The following is a 22486-nucleotide window of genomic DNA, read 5'->3' on the forward strand; positions in this document are numbered from 1 at the left end:
TCGAATTTACCTCACCTCTTTATCAGAAGCTGGTGAGCGAGTTCATATCGTAAACGTGTTAGAGAGCACGAGTATTTTAAGCCTCTGAATGCGGATATGTGACTGAAGGTTCAGCTCTCGTTTTGTCCCGTTTCGTTTGAAAAAGTAGAAACCCGACATCTCTCCGAGAGAATGGTTTCTCCCCCACTGTCCGGTTGCGCGTGGGGACTATTTTGACTGACAGAGTGGAGGAACGGCGCTCAACGGGTTTGTCAAGTTACCGAGTGGGTGAGTGAACAACACTGGTCCGCCTTTGTCCAAGTCTTACAAGTCTTTTGCGACATCTGGATTTCTAAAGCCACAGCTTTGTTGTCGCCTCGAAGGTAAACTTTGGTCCACCTCATGAAACTCATTGACATGTTGACGAGCTCGCAGCCTGCTGCCTGGTTGTCACTAACGAGTTAAAATGCCAGCTAGCATTAGTTACCGGTGTTGTTTTAAACTAAGGAACAAGTGTGTCACTCGCTGCGAGATGTGAGTTTGCTCAGCAGTGAAGCCTGCATAGGTAACTAAGCGTTTGTCGTCTATTGTGCAACAGCAGGGTGGTTTGTTGGGTAGAGCTCTTGTACTTTGTTACATATCGCAAACTTTGGGAACATGAACATTGAACATGTACAGTGTTTTATCACTGGAGTTTACAGTCTCTGTCATGTAGCCAACATTGAACCTATCATTTTGTGTCATTATTGTGAATGAAGGCAGAGAGACATGACGTATATGGGCCTCAGACCGCGAATAACAGTGTAATTGTGTAATGCACATGCATGCCTGACTGTGTTTAGAGACAGCAAATGTATGATTTAATTGCGTGCACATTGTTTTCTTTTGTCCTCCTGTTACTAACCTGCTACTATGCTCTGCCTCCTTTTTATTTTTCTTGTTTTGTTTCCTTTTTAAATCTGCATTTTATAACTTCTTCTTGATTTGTACTAAAACACAGAATTGCAGCTGTGCTTATTTAATTGAATCCATACTCTGAGTGCAACCCCTCTTTCCTGAGGCAGACTGTGATGCCTAACAGATGACATGAGGGCATTGAAATACTAAGTATAGCTTCTGCAATGTTTGCTCTAGCTTTGTGCTTCCCTGCCTCCCTCCTATTGTTTTTTCTTTCTTTCTCCCACAGCACTCTGGGAACTGATTTCCATGCAGTTGTTGAAAGCTGTCAGAGTGGACAGATTCCTTCTCAGCAGTCCCTTCACTTTACCCCTATGCTTCACCCTCATATCTGCTTATTACTGCACTGTTTTCTCACTGGAAAATGTCTCACTAATGTATGCGATGTTCATTCATGGACAGAGATACTACTCTCTAGTGCACTTCTGTGCGTTTCATACTACTTATTTCCTTTTTTAAAGGAATGATGTTCTCTAATCTATTTGTAACCCAACATCAACTCACATTGAATCACCCATCTGTTTTCTGTTATGCCCCTACATTGTTTTGCGATCTTATTTTGTTTGGCAATGGTACCCCCTGTCAGGGTGTGTCGAGTGTTTGTCCCACCTTCTTAATATCCTGTGAAGGCTGTACAGTCTCCGAGCACTTCTTCAATACCAATACTTGCATATACAGACATTATATCGATGCACAAAAGTCACATGATGACACCCCAGCAACACAGTGGTGTGTAAAGGCGTTGTGTTGGTTTCTGTGCCCTGCAGAAGTGAGACAGAAAACTAATCACACAAAAAAGAATAAATATATGGAATAGGAAATGTTACCATTCAGAAAAGTGTGACACGGTCCTGGAAACGTCAGGTAATAAATGAAACGTGGGCATGAGAGAGAAGGAAAAAAAAGCAGAGGTGTGCAGTAGTTTGCCCGTAACAGGGCCTGAAAGGAACAGCACAAAAGAAGGATCAACATTGACAGTGGAAGAGGGACATTTTTCAGGCGTTCGGTCATGTTCAGTCAGTTTGTTGGCTGATATTCAGAGCTGCGCCTGCTTCATGCATGCAGCTGATATCATATTCACTCAAGACCAGAACCAGAAAGACCTCCACCCCGAGCAAAAGTCAGCATCTCAAACATTTATGTAATGATTGGAATATTCACTCACTGTATGTTGTTATCAGTTGAATGAATGAAATGAATGAATATATACTTTTATTAACCCCAAGGGGAAGTTTTTTTTTTACTCAGTTGCTACACATTACATAGGGCACTCCCAATAAACAAACACAACCCATCAACTTGTGATGTAGTGGAAGTTTTCATCGTAAAAGTCTTGTGCAGTGAGAATGAGTGCACAGTGTACAACTATGTAGGAGCAGCTTACTTTAAACTTCCAGGCTCTCTAACGGTTAAGCAATAGTAATGTTGCTGTTTTTTTTAACTTAACCCCCAGAATTAGACAAACTCTTGAATGTTTCTTATGTCTGTGTGCAGTTTGAAGGTTTGTTGAATGGCTTAGCCTAGTTTATCTTAACTAATGGATGTCTGTGGGATCAAGTGGCACCTCTGCTTTGATATATTTGAAAGGGAAATACAATTTTGTGCCACAGAGCAAACGCTCAACCCTTCGATCTTTTCGAAGGAAAACACAAAAGATGTCACATCCCCCATAAACTTCTTTCTCTGCTGTGGGTGCATGTAAACAGGATGTGCATCTGGCGTTCAGTATTTTTACTCACTGAACTTTATAGTTGGCCCAGATATTCATCTTTTTCAGCATTCATTCAAAGCAGGGCTGCTCGGTCATTGTTCAATATTATCATTTATTGTCACGCCAAATATTTGATTTTAGTAAATCAATTCCAAACCAATGAATTGTAAAACATTAAGTTTGATCCAAGCTCCGTAAGAAACAGTGATTCATGGTGTATTGTATATGTGTATATGTACTGTATATGTGTATATATATATTTAGTTTTATTTTCTATCAAATACATTTAAATATGGATGCAATAAATAATGATGAATGACTGTGACTTAAATACCTTTAAAAAAAAAAAAAAAAAAAAGTCTATTTGTGTTGCATAATAATGCAAACATCCATTAAATTCCATACCATGTCCTGCTCAGATTTGCATCATTGCCTAGAATTACCCTCATAAATCCAAAGATGAAACATTTAATTTGCTTAATTAATGAATACACTCTGCGGCTGTAACTATATTTCATTCCAGATAGTTGTATTCTATTATTTTGTGTGTATATATATATATATATATATATATATATATAATATATATATATTTCCAAAAAGAAATCCCTAAACAGAATTCATAGTTGTTGATTGTGTTAAAATGTATCCACAGGTGGGCTTTGCTTTATCGAGGCAGGCTTGGAAAATAAATCTGGTATAAAGGTTTTATTAGTCTCCAATGAATATCTGGATCCAATTTCTTTGAATCTCATTCTTAATTAAACTTCTGTAATAATAATCCTCTCTGGGTCTTTGACGAATGTTTATGAGCTTGTTACACAGAACTGAGAACAGATTTTGGATAGAAGTGGGGGCCTTTAAATTTGCACAAAGACAGAGGAACCAGCGTGCTTCCTCCAAACCTCTCATATGACATACTCTGACTGCGAACAATGACAATGCATCATTCTGTCTCTAAGCATGAATATTCATTTCACTGGTGGCACTGTACTATCTGACTCTGAACACAGTCTTCATCATAAGCAGCAACACAATGGAGCTCTCATGGGTTTGGACAAAATGACCTAATCCCTCAACTCCATGAGTCATTGTCACTGAACACTGACAGCATGCAAAAATGGATGCATACGATTTTAACAGAGCAATATCTGAAGTTGTTATTTAATGTGGCCTTTGGTAATTGTAGTACATGAGACCCCATTTATCCAGATACAGATCACATATTAATGCAAAGTGTAGATGGGACCTGAGGCGTAAGGTCCGTGGTCATCTATCCAATCACAGTTTGTTTCCTTACTGTGCAGTTAAAAATGAGCGCAGGACAAGCAGTAACACGACAAGAGCATTCAAATTCCAAAGCTGCCATTTTCCTCTTACCTGTACTCATTGCCCCGCCTCCCTCCTCCCTTTCCACACTTCTCTCAGGTAGAGGAATAAACACCATGGTGGGAGTGGAGTGCAGGTCTGAACAGGAGAGGGTGTGATTCCTCTGCGAATGGTCGACAAAGAGGCCGACAGCCAGACGGATCAAGACTTTCAGAGGAGAAGAAGAATGGCTCAAAGTGTTAACTTTGACCTGAACCACTGTCTCATGGAAGCTGGACTTGAGTAAGTGTTCAAGCGGTCTTCTAGCTCTTCACGTTCCTCCTGTTTTCGTCCTCATTTTCGGTGTTTGGTTTGCTGTTTTAATCTAGCGCTATTTAAATTGAAGGCTTCTGAGGGTGGGAGGAAAATAAGGAACCAAGATGACAGGATTAGCTGTGCTCTTTGATGACTTGTTAAACGGAAAGGCAGATCATAATACCCCTGTCGCAGGGCTTTCATCTACGTTTTTTTATAAACCTTGTGACCAACTACAAACTTCCACTTTATTGTCTTCATAAAAAGACGAATATTTGTTTGGTTGAACCGTGCTTGAATGTGCTGTGTTTGCAGTCGATCTCTGTGAGGGTGAATGCTTCCATTTGAAAACAGTGCAGGCCTGATTAGCTTCTTCCTCTTCTTGAGCTATCTGTGTAAAAGTACGAAGTCAATGAGAACTGGACTTGCTGTATTGAGTTTTTTTTTCTCCCTCTTGCTTTAAGACAAAAACAACCAGTCTAGTTTGCTTTGACAGTACATCTAGATAACGTAGGAAGAGGTTCACACAGTAGGCAATCTGGTCTGTGCTGCCCACAAATTAATAAAAATGACCTCACACGCGTCCTGGGTGGTTTGGTTGCAGTTTCTCTTCATGAGAATACTGGTGACTGAGTCACAAGGTCATCATGTTTTATCTGTGGTGTTCTAGGAGACCAACAGTTCTCAAAGCACAGGCTCTTTGAACCTATCCTGTATCTCTGAGGCCTGTATCGTCCGGTTTTCTGTCTTAATGTCTGTACTCGTGTGCATGTGTCCCTCTGTCAGGAGTCCGGTAGATGAGGAAGGTGTTCACGACTCGTTCAGCCAGCTGATCGCAGAGCAGAGTCAGAATGGAGGACCGTCCGACGCCTTCGAGCTGCAGCAGCTGCAGAAACAACTGGATGAGGAGGATCGAGGTACGTCCTGTCTTTTCCTAAACGCATTACCTTGACCTCCAAGGGAAACGTGAAGAGGTCAAGGCAAGATATGAAGGACAATTCACAAGTCTGAAGAAAAGACAACCATGGTGCTCAGAGAATCAGACTGCACTTACACTCGGCAAAGACAGATGCTTTTGTATTTACGTAACTTTATCTAATACATTGAAAAAAAATAAAGTGACAAACTTGATGCTGTACCATTTTTAAGTAAGGATTCCTGTCCAAATTAGAATATCACCTCCTCGGAAATGTGCAACGCGTTAAAGGTTGTTGCTGCCAGGAATTTTTGGACGTGTCTCCTTTCCTTTCGTAAACAATGGTCCAGTGTACCCTATGCAATATGAGCTAAGAAAAGAAGCACTGCATAACTTTTCCTTAGTATTTAGAGTATATGATCAGATCCTTTTCATGAATGCTAGTTAGTCATTTCACACAATAAGGAAACTTCCAAAGCAAAAAAGATAATTAGATCTCAACCTGTGTTTGAGAGCCCATAGATGCATGTCTGCATGTGGAGTGCTGAATTTCTACATACTTTTGTGAACATAATCTTTTAGAACACACATAAACACTGATATCTGGGTTTTGGTCATGGTGATATTTTAATATGGCTTAAATGTCAATTTCTGGTCTGAAACGCGACAGAAATAAATAATCTACACTTTTTGAACTAATTTAACTCTCTTGTGTTTCTGTATTATTTTTGGTCATCATGTCCATATTGCTAACATCACTGATCAAGAACATCTCGTGTCCACCACTCCTTATGATAGATATTGAGGTTAAAAACGTCATCATTTTCTCTGTCTTTTCTCTGCAGTAGCATTTTATTTCTGAATGTGTTTTGTTTTTTTCTTCTTCTAATTCCACAGACAATGTAGCCCACCTGTCCAGCCCTGGACGTGAGTTTGGGGAAAAGAGACACAGACAAAGGGACGTGGAATGGGAGGAGGATGATGACAGACAGGGAGACCCCCTCCTAGGTGAACGTTGGTCCTCAGCCACCATGAGGATCCTGTCCTCCATGCCCAGTCGCACAATCGGTGAGTCCTGGAGAAGGCCAGTTAAAATAGTGAGAAACAATAGAATTTGATGAATGATTTAGTTTTACAACATTTTTTAAATAATTCTTGGCCATTCTTGAAATGGGACGACAAACTGTTCTGACACTACAGACTCTTAAGGGTGAACGTTGCTAATTGACAAAAACAAAATGGAATATAAAATATTCATTCAGCTAAATGCTCAACTCTGCACCAGTGACCCAGCCTAATGTTATAGGCTGCAGCAGTGTGCTGTAGGACTGAGCAGTTTGTTATTGTAATATTTGAATACCACTTAAACACATCAAGCTCCTCTGAAGGTGGAGAAACCTTCTCCCACCCTTGATTTGTTAAAACCTGTTTAAAGCCCAGTGGAGAATGTGTTGCTGCTGAGAACAAGGCTGTTTATCATAGTTCCTGAAAAATGTACCTTTGGGGGTCATAACATTTCATTTCACCTCACAGGAAACAGTATACACATTGATAGATGCTCCTGTTGAAAGTACGTATGTAACCGACAAAGCTATGGTACTGCGTTAGCATGGGTTTTTTCAGTGGAACCTGTTGATGCTGCCCAAGTTGAGCTCCAGTATGAATAATGCAGACAGACAGCAGAGTTTCATAGGGAAGCAGTTTGTCTGTCGTCTTCCTGTCAGCGTCTGTGGGAGGTCAGGTGAGGTTGAAGATGACTGGATAGTTGTCTGATTTATTAATCCGTGCCACATTATCTTTTGTTTTAAGCATGAAAACATCATTCTTTTAAATCAACATGTTATACTCTTGTAAAATCTGTTTTGCTGTTGCAAGTTACAGCTTTATTTTGTTGTGCATGTTCCACTGATTCTTTCATATTGAACTGTTGATTACGATATCCATGTTTTCTTGTTTTTAATGTGTATTTCAAGCATTTATTGACCTACAGTTTAACTGACAAGTACCACAGAACAACTCATTAGACCGGGGGTGTCCCTGTTGCTCGGGGATTAAGACACTGTCCATTAAATGCAACGTCCCTGGTTTGAGTGCAACCTTTGCTGGGTTTTGTTTTTTTGTCATGAGTTACTATGAGAAACTATGGGAAGACGAGAGAGATATAGAGGACACATCCTGAGGTCATTGTCTTTGGATCATCAAGAAGTTGTGGAATTCAATGTTGGTGGAGCGCCTCCCATCTCTGAGCAGTCTGACCCTCTTCCTCTGTCAGGCCGCAGCAGGGGAGCCATCATCTCTCAGTACTACAACAGGACCATGCAGCTTCGGAGACGCAAGCAGAGCCGACCCGCCATCCGAGACTTTTCTCCCTCTGCCAGACCGAGTATACGAGGCTATGGCATGGAGGCCGACAGTCCGGACGCAGAGGGCGCCGAGGGTGAGGAGAATGATGTACACTTAAAACACAACTCATCCGTGTTTGATACATTTATGATGTAATTAATGCTGCCCCTGTGTGTGTGTGTGTGTGTGTGTGTGTGTGTGTGTGTGTGTGTGTGTGTGTGTGTGTGTTGAAGTGAGTAAGAGGGAACGTTTGGTGAACAACCTGCAGAACCTGTCAGTGAGCGACAGAGTCAGGATGCTCCGAGCGATGCCTCTTAATGTGGCTGAGAAGAGTGAGCTCAGGTAGATGTGGTCCTTGTCCTCATTATTCCTGTTTATTAATAACTGTGTTTTCTATGTCTCAGTCTGACTGCGTCTCTGTGTGTCTCTGTCTTTAAGGAGGTTAACTTTACAAAAGGAGAAAAGCACAATTTCTGGCAGTCAAATCCCCTGCTGCAGTCGACTCAAATATTACATCATCATCGTAAGTCAGAAACATCTTTCTTCCTGTATTGTTTTCCCCATATGTGTCGAGATTCTGTACCAGTTTATATTTCTAATTGCCACTTGGTAAATCAAAGTCCATTTAGTAACTTGTCTGTAGTTTCTTGATTTGATTGTATCATACGATCTTCATCAGCAGATGAAGTTCTTAGATGTTCATATTTCTATTTTTCAAGGTGGAAAGTACACTACTAAATATTATGCAATTTTTGCTCTTGTTGAGTTACAGCCCCTATATGCACACACAGCATCGTGGAAAACAAAACGGCAACTCGTGAAATTAATTATTGAAATTAGATTTCATGTTAGGTAAGCCGATTAGACGATATTATTATCGGCACTCACTCACTAGCACTAAAGCAAATTCAATCCAATTTAAGGTGAGGAAAAGTTTTTAAACAAAGATGATTGTTACTTTTTACAGTAGCATGAAAATAGTATGGTCAGTGTAATTTACAATAACGAGCACGGTTAGTCGGAGTCATGCTGCTCCATGTGATGTGAGCTACATCTGATTGGAGGGATTGACTGACAGGTTGAGTACTCGGCTTTGCTCTTTGTACACAGTGAAAACATTGGGACAGTTTTGTTTGTGTTCCATTTCTTTCTAAACGTAATCCTCACATCGTCTGTCTAGACACAATCATGCAATTGTTTTTGTTTCAACACATTAGTGATTATCCGTGCACATAAAGTGTGCTTTGAGTTCTTAAAGATGTGTAAATTAATATCAATTCTATCAAATGATAAATGGCACACAGATGTAAGACCGCACAAGACATTTTTTCTCTTTGCTGCATTGGGTATCAGTATTTCCTGTAGGTGTTGTTATCAAGGCTGTGTAATCGCTTGGTTGCTCAAGCATTTATGGCTCTGAGGGTGTGAGTCACAGATTTCAGATTCTAAAAAACAAACGTGTGTACGTTTTTCCCGGATTGTACTGCTGTCTTGTGAGTCACTTTTTGTAGAACATGAATGAGTTTTTGTTTCAGTATTTCTTTTTCCTAAAATAATACATCATGTAATGTGAAAAAAATATAAATATAAATGAGATTACAGTGATTTTCTCCCACACCTTCTCCTCCCAGGGTGCAAGACAGAGTTGGTACAGTTGGCTGTCCTTCCTGACCTCCCTCCAGCTGTGGCAAGTGGCGCTGAAGAGAGTGGGCGGGCGTTTCGGCACTAGTGTCCTCTCATACTTCCTGTTCCTTAAGACCCTGCTCTTCTTCAACCTCTTCCTGTTCCTGGTGACGGGTGCCTTCTTGGTGCTGCCTCAGGCAGTGCACCCTCCAGTGCTGCCCGCAGGGAGAAGCTCCTTCTCTGGACTGGAGCTCCTCACCGGAGCGGTGAGCCGCGTGCTGTTGTGACATGTTATTGCAATACCTGTAACACTCGCACACTATGAGGCCTCTGTTCTAGAAAACACCCACGACATCCTTGATGTGTCCAAATGCTTTAGGCCTGTATGTCGAGTTTCCAATAACAAAGCCGTCTTTAAACAGATGGAATCAAAGTCCCCCCCCCCCCGAAACGGTTGCTTCACTTGGACATCAGAGTCTCCCAGTACTGAATGTTTTGACAGTAGAAGGATGTTTTCACATTCATCTGCTGAGAGCGGAAAGTTTCTCTGTGCTTCCCATAAATTTCAGTATAAGACGAGGAATTTAGTAACGTCACAACAAATTGGTTGAAAAACATTTATGGTGCAATATGCAATTTACACAAGAGTGAAATGGAAAAAGTAGCAGACATCTCGTGTCCAGAAGTTAAGCATTTTAAACAAAAAGTATGTGATTATTCATAGATTTTACAATGGTGGAGAAGATGTATTTCTTAAAATGTTTGTGAGTTTTGTGAAAAAAACAATCCAGACACAAATAAATGATTCAAAGCAGTAGTATCTTTAGGTCTTTAAACGTGTCTTTAGGGGATCTTTTAAGTCTGACACTATACTAATAAGGTAAATAATCATATTCTCCTTACCAGTTTTGACCTTCACCAAATTTCATTAATTTGAAGCAAATCAAAGTTTTTGCATAAATGACTCTGTCTCTCTATCTCCTTTTTTTCTCAGGGCTACTTCTCCGACTCAGTGATGTACTATGGATACTACTCTAACTACACACTGAGTAGGAGCTGCAGGGAGGCTGATGGAGGACAGAACGTCTCTTTGTCCAATGGCACCAGGCCGGACTGTGTGCCGAAGCACCTCTCTTACAACATGCCGCTTGCATACTTCTTCACCATAGGAGTGTCTTTCTTCATCACATGTATTATTCTTGTGTACAGGTACAGGGTTATTGCTTTAAAATGCATGTCTTAATACAAACTGTACTAACATTAAATGTTTTTTTATTAATGTAATAATATGTCAGGAAGCATGCTAATGTGCAATTTCCCAACACAGCATGTCAAAGTCGTTTGGTCAGAGCTTCCGGATCGACAACTCTCACAGTATTTTGGCCATGAAGGTCCTCAGCTCCTGGGACTTCAAGGTCATTAAGAAAACCTCTGTCAAGCTCATGTCTGAGAACATCAGCACCCAGCTCAAGGTACATGAAAGCACATCATCGCTTCTTTGTCTCATTCTTTGTCACACAATTGGCAGATAGGAATGTGACTTTTCCTTCTTCCTTTAGTTTCCCTCACATAATTCCTCTGTCCCTCTCCCTGTGTCCTTTTTCTGCCCTCTCCAGGAGCTGTTAGCGGAGGTCAATCATAAGCATGCCAAGAACACTCGGTGTCAGAAACTGTGGAGGCTGATGGTTCATGGCCTGGCATGGGCTATATGCATAGCGAGCACCGCTGCCTGTGTGCTCGCTATTTACTACTTCTCTGATCACATGCATCAGGTGAGGCGGGGTGGTTTCAGGGTCCAAAGTCACATTTTTATTGGTAAATACTCAGACTTCAGGCTGTATTTGTTGTTCTTTATTACGCAGTCTTTGGTCTTTATGTTTCTTAAAGCAGCCATTATAAAGTATGTCCTTGCTGGTGACCGTTCTTTATTTCTGTCATCCAATCAAACTTATATGGCTTCTTTATACCAGGGCTTCTCAAACTTATGTAACTTAAAGCACACCTTTGATTGTGAAATAATATTCAGAGGGCCGCCTTCCCAAACATTTTTTTTTACAAAAAATGGAGAAACAACTCAGTATATATGTGTTATGACAAAATATTCTGCTTACCCTTACCCAGGGTGGCTTTATGTAAAAATAATTATATCTTACAGAGATATACATTTTTCAGCTGGAAAAAGTAAAACCAGCAGTAATTTCAAAGAGCACATGGTCGTTCTCTCTCCCCGACAGAACCTCCAGCAAAGTTCTCGCAGTACCATCAAGGACCCCTTGTTGAATGAGGCCAGCCTGCTGGCTCTCCCTGTGGTGGTCTCCCTCATCAACCTGCTGCTGCCCGGCCTGTTCAACCTCGCAGCCTGGATGGAGGACTACAACTCACCTTCCGTACGCACATATGTCTCCATTGGCAGGTAAGAGCAGAGGAACTGCATTTTGAGAGCTCACAGATGTCAGAGCTTAACAAAGTGCAGTACTGATGGTAACATGTTGGGATGTCTGCGCTTCTAGAAACTTGATGTTGAAAGTAAGCGTGCTTGGAGTCCTGTGCTATCACTGGCTGGGTCGGGTGGCTGCTGACCCTAAAATTATTGGACTGAAGGTAAAAAATTATGGAATTATAATTTGTACTTTTATGCTAGACACTGTTTTTTGTAACCGCAATGTTGAGGAATATTGATTATCTTGATTATTTGAGTGTGCTTTTTCTTTAGTAGATGACTCTATGCTCTGTTTTGATGATTTTGTCTCCAGTGCTGGGAGAGTTTTGTTGGCCAGGAGCTTTATCGTTTCCTACTTATGGACTTCATCTTCAGTCTATTAGACACCTTGTTTGGAGAGTTTCTTTGGAGGTTATATTTTTATTTTCGTAGCAGAGCTTGCATTACGTTTTAACATTATTTCTCGCTTCAAACATGAGAGCCTATGAACTCACTTCCTCCTGTTGTCTACAGGTTGTTTTCTGAGAAGGTGCTGAAGAGGAAGAGGAAACCAGTGTTTGATATCGCCAGGAACGTCCTTGAGCTCATCTATGGACAGACATTGGCCTGGTACCCAACTCACTGTTAAGATGCACACACACACTCTTGTTCAGTAAAGTCAAATAGTTCTAATAGTTCTTGTGCAATGACAATTAACTTTGTGTTTTTCAGGTTGGGGGTTCTCTTCACTCCTCTCCTGCCTGCAGTGCAGCTTTTCAAACTCCTGCTGCTGTTCTACATTAAAATGGTGCTTAAACTGAAACATTTAAAATAAAATACTAAAAATATAAGCTTAAACTGAAATGAAGTAAAAAATAAAAGTTTGTTGGATAGTTACTTTTATTACAATAAATCCTTTAATTTCCTCTGTTATTTCTTAGTGTTATACTAGAAATGATCGTCTGTGGCGGTGTGCCTCCAGAAACTCCCTGCCTATTAGACAGCTTCAGATATTTGTCTTCTTTTAACTCTGGATGTCTGGTGTCGGTATCATAACTGTACAGTTTGAGTCGTATATGTATCCTTGTCGAATAGTAGTGTATCTTTTTATGTGATAATTGGTCAAGCTCGGATGTGATGTCTGCTAAATGCTTTGGTCTCTGTTTTCTCTCCCCACAGAGCAGTGTGATGATGAACTGTCAGTCCCCCAGGAAGCCATACAGAGTCAGCCAGATGACCACTGTCTTCATCACTCTCCTCTGCTTCCCTGCCTTCCTCGGTGCCTCTGTGTGTGTCACATACACCATGTGGAGGTACACACACACACACACACACACACACACACACACACACACACACACACACACACACACACATTTCTGTGCTGTTAACCCATCCTCACCAAAAACTATAATTTTCTTAAAGTTACCTAACATGACACCTTTGTCAAACGACAAAAGTGAACTGCAGTCGATGAGCGGCCTCTAAAGGTCCACTGCGGATGACATGATCATATCAGTCTGCAGATCCCCTAATCCCCTAAAAAAGAGGTACTGTTGCTATGGATACCTGTAGTCTAATAGTCTTTGCGCACTGATTATTGATAGATCAGGGGTTAAACTGTTTACGGGATCTTTGTCTGAGTAGTCCGTCCTGATATTGGATTTTATTGGACGCTTGCCATTTATGGCCAGAGTGAAACATTATCCTCAGAGAAAGATGAAATAAATGAAGAGTCCTGTGTGACGCATACAGTCTTAACATCTGTTCTCAGCCTCACGCCCTCCTCATCATGCGGTCCGTTCCGCGAGCTCAAAACAATGTTCCAGGCGGGGAAGCGATGGGTGGAAGCGCTGGAAAAAGATAATCCCAACCTGTCTGTGCTGGCGAGGGCTCACTCCTACCTGGTGGAAAACCCTCTCTTCCTGTTTGTGGGAGCAGGCATCTTCCTGTGAGTGTGTACACACGCACACACACGCACACACACTTGAGGCAGTACTGTATCGTCAGTAATGTACAGTTCAAGGGTGTTGTTAGGCAAACCCTTAAACTGTACACTATTGTAGATTCAGTACTGCCTCTCATACCTTATTGCTTTTATAATATGGTTGCCTGAGACTTTATAAATAGTAAGTAAATATTAAGCTGCCTTTCAGCACAAAATTGTTGTAGCCACCAAACGTTGTGTATCGCATTTCAGTAGCCTAGAGAAAATTGTCCCTGTATGTGTGCCTGTTGCTATGCAACATACAAACTGCATTGGGAACATCACGTTTGTTAGCCTAGCACCCCTATCTAGATCTCGCACCATCTCATTCATGCACATTGCTGTGGGATGAATGCCACTCAGCCACCGATGTAAAGAAGTGCTCTCGCTTTTCTTCCTCACTTTATTCCCCTCCATGATGTTTAGAGAACTTGCCTCGCGTCGGGTAATTATCTCTCACTGGAAATCAGCATGATTTTGCGATCAAACCCTTTTCATTCCTCATCTTAGTTTCCGGTTTCCCCCAAAATATCAAAGTTTACACGAAACGTGTTTGTTTGAAATGACAACTAACGGTCGCGCAAAATCTACCTGTTATTTTGAGTGCGCACTGATATGGAACGCTCTGGTAAATGTAAACAGGCGTACAGTACATTATGGCTCAATACAGTACACCCCGTGACTCACTCTCAACCAATCAGAATGCTTGATTTCATCTACCCGTATTATAATATTGAGTATTATGAGTGTTGTCTAGTCAGCGCTGGTTGTATTGGTCTGATGAACTCTGCCGTTTCCTCCCATCAGGATTGTCATCTACTTCCACAGTCAGGTGGTGGACGGTCAAAGGAAGATCATCGGATTACTTCAGGAGCAGATAGAAAACGTAAGACATCAGCGACATACAAACAGCTCTGTTTCTGTTTTATACAGATGAATTAAAAAAAAAAAATGTATGTGAAAAAAAAAAAGTCCTGATATTTCTTGCTTTTTGATAAATCTGGTTCATGGTCTGCTTCGTCACCCTCTCTGCTCAGGAGGGAGAGGATAAGAAGTTTCTGATCACTCGGCTCCAGTCCATCCACGAACAAAAACGAACGCCTGCTCGAAGACTCCCCAGTCAGGTCGGTCTTACTTTGCTGCTCGGGCGCTTTACTAAAACATCTTTATACCTGGCCTCCTCTTACCTGTGTGGTTTTATTTATTTTCTTTCCTTCAGGACTCCGGCTGTTGAGATCTCAACCTCCAGGAGACAAACATGCTCAATTCTATGAGCACTGTTGTCTGGAGACATTTTAAACCAGCATGGATATAACTGGAATAATAACAGAGAAGGACAACTGTACAAATGACCAAATCCAAATGTATTATTCATTTTAAATTTGGCTAGGATTTTACTGACTGGAGTGTTTGTAGTGAGGCAAAACAAACTGGATGGAAACATCCGGTGAAACAAAGCCGTCTGCTTTATACGGGGCTGTTTATAGATGAAATGCCTGAACTCAGACTTTAGGACGTTAAACGTTACAAACGGACAGTATAACTGATATTAATCAGTTCACATGGACTTCAGTCATCTCTCGTAAAAGCACTTTCATATCAACTGTGAACAAATAGTTTTTATTATTATTTCTTGTGCAAAGAACTGTACGTTGTCTACAATGGTTTTTTTTTTAATGCTTGACTTTTTTTTAAATCATTTTATGTATGTTGTACGTTAGGAAAGGTTTGGATGTTGTGAATGTGAGTATGATAATACTGAAAATGAATTATTGTTCTTTCATTTTTTCTGAGTTGCTCTTTTGGGGCGGCGACTACCACTGTATTGTCATACTGTAGCAATTAAATTATGTTTTATCATATCAGCACATTCTTGTAATACTTATATATAAAGTGTGGGCACTAATACAGCACAAGTACAAAACATATTAGAAACTCAACAGTCTGAAAATAATATGGATATAATTTGTACTATTGGCATTAATAGTACTTAAAGTTACTTATAATATATCAAGTAAATATGCAAATACTAAATGAAAATGTATGGAGACACTGTTACAGTAGCTACAGTAACTATAAGATACAATATACTAGATATTCTCAGTAGAAAAATATTGTTTTCACTTTTAAGTACCCTGAAGAACAAAGTAATAATCTTAATATTTGTACCTTTTTTTTTTTTTTTTTTTTTTTAATAGTAAATATTACCCATTAATCTTTTTTCTTCTCCAAAATTAGAAAAAGCAGCATATTTGGATGAGGGTAGAAACAGCAGCACCATAGATCTCTGAAAGTGATGAGTTGACCGCACCAAATCACCACGAAACAAACTGGCAGTTGATGTCAATCTTGTGCTCATCAAAACTATTTTAGACTACCACCATGACAGCACATGCTTATAGTACGATACATATTTACTCTACACACACATACACATTGTACCCACCTTTCATTGTCTTTGTGTACACCTCGCAATCATAGCATGTCTACAGAACATATGTGGTAACTAACAAGTGATCTTTAAACAGCTCAACAGCAACAACGTTCTGGTTTGATTGTATTTGACTCAACGTTTTCAGAAGGCACTCGTTGATAGAAGACGATGTTTGGAAGTATTGACAGTTTTCTCTTTTTGAGTTCAGTTGTCTTGCTACGGATGTCTTCCATTGATGTTCCTTACTGACGCTACGCTAGCATTTCTGCGCTTTAAAGAAAAGCCACTCAGCTCCCGTTACTGAGCATGCCCAGTAGCTTCTTGGGGTCCATCCCCTGCTGCTGGGCCATCTTCTGCACGTCGAAGCCCATGTGCTTCAGGAACTGGATGACGCTCATCTCCTGTCCCGTCAGCTGGTCTCGAATAGTCGGGCAGGAGGGATTGCAGTGAGGCCACGGGCAGCTGTCAATCAAATGTAACGGGCAACCCCTCGTGGGCGGCGTCTTGTGCTTGTGGTGGTTGCGGTTACTGCCGTTGATGTGGTGGTTGTCTTGGAGGCTTCGGTCCCAGCAGTGAAGGGCTCTGGGCAGGGAGGTGCCTTTCACCTGAATGTCCATCCAGTAGCTGCAGAGACAGGAAGACACATGGTGATGATGTGAAATATGCATACTCTTTGTGCACTGTTTTAAATGATGATGGGCCTTTTTATGAGGATTAAGAACAATGTCACACAATGATAGAATTGTGCAATATGAGGATGTTTACCACCATGGTGTTTGAGACTGACTTTGTTAACATAACATACATGAACAAGTTTGATATGGATCCCTTAAATTCACTTTTAGGAATTGTTACACATGTTAGTTTTAAGTGGGACATTTTACAGTTGACAAATAATCTCGTCAGTGCCCTCTGGTGGACAAACTATGCAACAGCGACACTGTTTCGAAGGTATCTCAAGACATTTCTTTGACTGTCTAGTTATTTATGTCAACACCAATGCTATGTTGCAAATGAATGGACAACACTGCTTAATTTATAATGATTTGAAACAATTATTAATGGAGAGAACCTTGAAGGTGTATTAGAAAGTTTGATTTACTTACGTTCTAGTAATGAGTTCATGTGACAGACAGGCCGGAGAAAACATCGCCCTGCGATTCAAAAAACATCATTACAAAACAGTCTCTTTCACTTATAGGTCATAGTTTTGGGTTATATAGTGAACAAGCAGCATGCGGACATATTTTCACACACTCTTCCTCAGCCGTCTCACCAGCTGCCCCCTCATTCACTCTTTTAGGTACAGGAGGAACTTCAAAAACAGGCCGAACACAGAGGGGTACGTGCGCATGCGTGTCTGTCTGTCATACGGGATGTTGCGTAGCGTGCTCCTCAGTTCCTGTCCCAGGTGCTGGATGTATCTCCACTGGCCCTCGTTGACGGGCTGCCCGGTCAGGTGGATGTTATCGACCGTCAGCTGGGCCTCGTCGAACAGCCACTGCACCACGAACACCGGGCCTGGACGGGGGAGAGGATGCACTGCAGGTCATACTTCAAGTGACACACCCGCCTCTGTCGTTTGCATGTAAGTCAGCCATGTGGAGGAGCACTCACTTTTTAACGTGGGGAAGACTTTATATCCAAAGAAACAGTTCCACTCCTCTCCCAGGTGAGCCTGTCTGCAGCTCTCTGGCACCAGACCGCCCCAGTACCTGCAAAGTATCATCACCGCTTTACCAAATCTGTACCGCTTATGAACCTTAACTTCTTAACCTCCATCAATCTATCCACCTGTCCATCAACACCATCTTCCTGCGACCACCGGTCCTACCTGATGCCTCTCTTTATGGCCTCGGTGGGGGCACAGCTGATGGGGTCCAGGCAGTCTGTGAATTTGTACTGTTTGTTGTCCAGGAACCATCCGGAGTCAGCCAGGCCCCTGACCTGCACCCCTCGGTGGCCCTGCGAGTCCAGCTGCTCTGCAACTTGGTCCACGTTCAGCAGGACACCTGTACCACCCGCACTGGTGACAGGAAGTCAGATCAGAGGGTGCAAGGAAGCTGCTGTCTTTGGTGAAACACACACACACACACACATACAGTAGGCGACACGCACACATCATGTGCTGTACTGACCTGCTCCCTGCCAGAAGCAGAACCTTAGCGTTGTCCAGACCTTTTGTCAGTAGCTCATTCACCACCTCCTTAATGATCAGAGAGCCCATGAACGCATAATCACCTGAGAACGAATGGTTAAGGTTAATTGGGTGGCCAAATAAATGAGCAGAAGGTCTGACAGTCTTTTATTTAACATGTATATCTGCAGTACACCTTTTAGCCACACAAGACGCCTGAATGTTTTCAAATTGTTCTGATAATGAGTAAGATAATAAGGTTTATGTGCTTAATTTACAGGTTTTAATGCAAAAAGCCCATTAATTTATCCATAAAAAAAAGCAACTGACTGATAACATTAAACTATACTCAACTTGACAATTAAAGAGTTTTTTTTTGTTTTGTTGTATTTTGAAAGAAATAATTTATCTTTATTTCATGGAAAATGCCGGACATTTAATTGCTAAATCAGATATATAACTCAGAGACTGGGACCTCTGCACAGCTTGGGTGTTGTTATTCATAAACCTACCGAGTTTCAAGCAATAGCACAATATAATGAGTCAGACATTGTTAAAGTTATGGAATGAGTTAATATAAGAGCTGAAAGAAGAAGCTGCCACACAACAAAGGCACATAAAACTAAACTGATCCGTTTGCTCACATGCTCCTTTTCTCTGCCTTTTAAATAGTAAAGCAGATCTACAAGCTCACAGCTGATTTATTGTGTCTTACTGTGGTCTGTCTTTGGTGTGGCTCCGCTCCACACATCGCTGGAGCAGTACGGGATGAAGCTACAACAGAGAGAGAGCAACACTTTACTCTTTTATTTGAGCCAGTTCACTGACAGCTGACTGATACGACAGCTGTACAAACAACAGCCACCCTGGCTGTGTGATGGCAGACTGAACGCAAACAAAAGATTGTTTAAAGACAGAGAGCTGTTGTAGGATGTGATGAGTGTGTATCTTTCATTCTGTAACCACTAGCTGCTGGATCAGGATCTGACTGACTGTTGTCAGGCACTAGTGGTTATTTCTTTTTTTATGTATGAAAGGATGATAAGTGGCAAAAACATGAACAGTAGGGGAAGATAACACAAATTATGCCTTAAATGTACTTATTCTAACTGGAAGTAGCAATTAAAGTAAAGGTATTGACATAAATAACTAATTAAATGCAGAGAAGTAAAGATTTAGTAAAGTAAATTATATAAAGAAAAGTCACCGTCAGTGCTAAATTATTGACCTGTAAGATGCATTTCACTTTTGTAGATGGTCCATGAAGTAACAGTAGTTTTAACACCTGATCACAGCATCATAAATACATATTATCCCTTTAATGTTGAAGCTTGCATTGGAAAGTAAACACATACATGTATCACAGTAGAAACTATAGCTTCACAAGGTGGAAATAATCCTTTAAAGCACCACCAGTCCAAAAAAGGTAATAAATAAAATCATATTTTGGAGAGACACAAGTTCTTACACCATGTTGGCGTTCCACCAGTGAGGGTTTTCCTCTGGCTGAGGAGACAGGATCCCTGTTCCTGTGAGATAAAGAAATAAAGAAGGTGAGATCCAACATTTACTTCACTTTATCGACAAATGTCCTCATCGTGAAAGAGGAATAAATATATAGGCTGTGTGTGTTTGTGTGTGTGTGTGTTGTGTGTGGGGTGTGTGTGTGTGTGTGTGTGTGTTTGTGTGTTGTGGTGTGTGTGTGTGTGTGTGTGGATTGTGTATATGGTGTGTGTGTGTGTGTGTGGCCTTATTGCGTTAAAGTGTAGTGTGTTGTAAGTAGATAACATATTAGGCTAGAGGTTTGGTTTTAAGTGAGACACATAAAAATGCACACACCACAAAGGTTTATTGAGCAGTGTGTGTGTGTGTTCTCTGTGGTCAATAAGTCATTCACTTTTCCTGCATTGGTCAGCAATTACATGCAAGCATTGAAGAGCTCTGTGGCTGCTGCTCTGGCCTCCAGTGTAAATGAGAGAGAGAGAGAGAGAGAGAGAGAGAGAGAGAGAGAGAGAGAGAGAGAGAGAGAGAGAGAGAGAGAGAGAGAGAGAGAGAGAGAGAGAGAGAGAGAGAGAGAGAGAGAGAGAGAGAGAGAGAGAGAGAGAGAGAGAGGAGAGAGAGAGAGAGAGAGAAACAAGTAGTCTCCTGATGGCCGGAGGGGAAAAAACCCAGAGAGTTTGACTTTTAAAGATTAATGCAAACTCAGCTAAAGAGGAAACACAAACATGTTTATGAATCTCTTTCATTCAGGGGATTTTTTGGGGGGAAAAGCAAAACCTCAGTGGGGCTGAACAGAGAGTTTTCAAAAGCTGCAGGAACCAACACTGCTGTGCGTGGACATGTTTGTGCACAAAATATCTGCTTTGATTGTGCTGCACACAATGCAGGACGTGTGTCTTGTTACCTGTTCTGGTTTGCGGCCACTTGGTGGAGCTCATCAGTCTCCTCATCGTCTCATACCTGCTGTCGCAGGTCTGCCTGTTGAAACAGTACCACCCACCTGAAACACACACACACACACACACACACAGACACACACACGTTAACAAGTTACATAGAGTTGTGTTTCACTGTAATGAGCATGACACATGTGTGAGTTTCATCCTCACCTTCTAAGAACAGCAGCCACCTCTTGCTGCCTTTAGACTCCTTGATGTAGTACCTGTGTCAAACACACACACACACACACACACATTAATACACGCACACCACGAGCTACACAGTAGGGATGCTTCCTTTGATCCTCCTCACATGAAAGATTTGGCTCTGATCGCTCCTCTAAAATACATCACAGCAGGAGTCTGCTTAGTGGCTTTAACAGCTCAGATTGATTGTTTAAAAACAGAAGAAAAAAACACGAGTAGAGGAAACTCATCAAGCTGTTGGCAGCACACACAACCAGAGGCTTGACAGCTTGGGTAGCATCTGGAAAGGTCCCTCTTATTCACACAACCACTGCGTTTCATTTATTTGGTGACTTACTGATTAATGTACTGGTAATTAAATCCTGTTTAATGAAATTAAAGCATATCAAGCGTACCTGGCTTTTAGGAAGGTAAAGCTAAAATTTGATTAGGTTGTCATAATTTATTTCTAAAGTAATGTTAGTCTCTGAGTTACAGTCTATTATATTTAAGGTTAAAAGTGCAGTCAGATGCACTGCTTCTGACAGGGTTGCAATTGATTGAACACTTGGGTCTCTGGAACATCTGGATCACTTTTACTTTACTTTTATTCTGAAGATGCACTTGTAGTTTGAGTCAGTTAATTTGCACTTGTACAGTAGGTGCTGCGAATGACAGCAGTGCTGATCGAAACTGTCGTTTGACTTGGACACGTTGTTGGTCCAGTGGGATGATTGTGAGATGTGTTTTAGTCCAGAACCAAAACAGTCCAATTGATGGATTAATATGCATGCAAGTCCAGGATTCTTCTATTTGTTCCACTGCAGCGAAAACATTGATTATAATCTTAATCAGTATGATTTTATTGCATATGTCAGACTCGACAACTTTGTCCTTCTGACTAAATCAAATCATCCCCTGTTGGGTATAGATTTGCCTCTCTATCGGGGCGCACAGCCATCATTCTAATCTGGTCCTTTTGATCCATTTTGGTCACATTCGGACTGCAAATGAAGGGAACTAAACCACCAGTCAAACAAATGGAATGTTTGATGAAGCAGAGCATATCTTAATTACTTTAAACCCCCCCACCCCAATAAAGCACACCACATATGATGACAGTTTTTTTAAGTTCCATGTTCTGAGTAATTGACAACGACTACGGAGCTCATCCCACTCACTTACCCTGCTGCTGACCCGTCATTGCAAGTTACAGTTACATTCTTCAAAAAGTGCAACTTCATGTCTTGATCCAGCTTCTGCGCAGAGCACGGGTACAGCGACTGCGCCAAGTTCTTTATCTGGACCATGAAGTTGTCCATGTTGCCCTCCACGGCTGTAAAGTCTAGTGGGAAGCTCTCTGCTCCTTCCACCCGCTCCCTGTGCGCCAGAGGCGGCTGCTGCTGCCGCCGGCCTTGCGCCCGGCCGCCGTGCAGGCTGCGCGCCTCCACCGGTGCGCTCATGTGGACGAAGAGCAGCAGCAAGCAGGAGCGCACCGCGGACAGACCGGCCCAGCTCCTCACACCACCGCGGCTCTGCATGTCTAATTTTCACTGGAACACGTATCTCAAATGTGTGTCAGGAACTTCAATAAAACACAGAATATTTTTAAGAGTCGTTACAAAAGTGAAAAGTTCTTTGAAAACGCACGGAGACCTTTTTGGAGTTGTCGCCCATGAAAGGTGAGCAGAATGAACACAGGTTATGGTTCTCCATGGTGCCTTGAGAGATGG

The 22486-nt window shown here is 41.6% G+C and overlaps 2 protein-coding genes across 2 annotated transcripts; one reads left to right on the plus strand and one right to left on the minus strand.

Moving 5' to 3' along the window:
- Positions 1-273: 273 nt before the first annotated feature.
- On the plus strand, positions 274-15596 carry tmc6b (transmembrane channel-like 6b). Its single transcript, XM_079220158.1, has 21 exons — positions 274-362; positions 4076-4258; positions 5057-5187; positions 6084-6254; positions 7459-7623; positions 7763-7871; positions 7968-8052; positions 9161-9418; positions 10147-10361; positions 10480-10624; positions 10769-10924; positions 11387-11565; positions 11663-11753; positions 11906-12003; positions 12106-12201; positions 12304-12379; positions 12751-12884; positions 13346-13522; positions 14366-14444; positions 14596-14682; positions 14778-15596. The coding sequence occupies exons 2-21, from the start codon at positions 4146-4148 to the stop codon at positions 14790-14792; spliced, it is 2580 nt and encodes an 859-aa protein (XP_079076284.1). The 5' UTR covers positions 274-362; positions 4076-4145; the 3' UTR covers positions 14793-15596.
- A 132-nt stretch (positions 15597-15728) lies between these two features.
- notum1b (notum, palmitoleoyl-protein carboxylesterase b) lies at positions 15729-22294 on the minus strand (the record flags this gene model as incomplete). Its single annotated transcript, XM_079220159.1, has 11 exons — positions 15729-16616; positions 17099-17146; positions 17366-17513; positions 17610-17707; positions 17827-18018; positions 18131-18233; positions 18845-18903; positions 19598-19658; positions 20534-20629; positions 20739-20791; positions 21939-22294. 11 exons carry the CDS (start codon positions 22292-22294, stop codon positions 16280-16282), a joined length of 1551 nt encoding a protein of 516 aa, XP_079076285.1. The 3' UTR covers positions 15729-16279.
- Positions 22295-22486: the final 192 nt, after the last annotated feature.

Source organism: Taurulus bubalis, assembly GCF_910589615.1.
Source record: "Taurulus bubalis genome assembly, chromosome: 6".
Classification (NCBI taxonomy): domain Eukaryota; kingdom Metazoa; phylum Chordata; class Actinopteri; order Perciformes; family Cottidae; genus Taurulus; species Taurulus bubalis.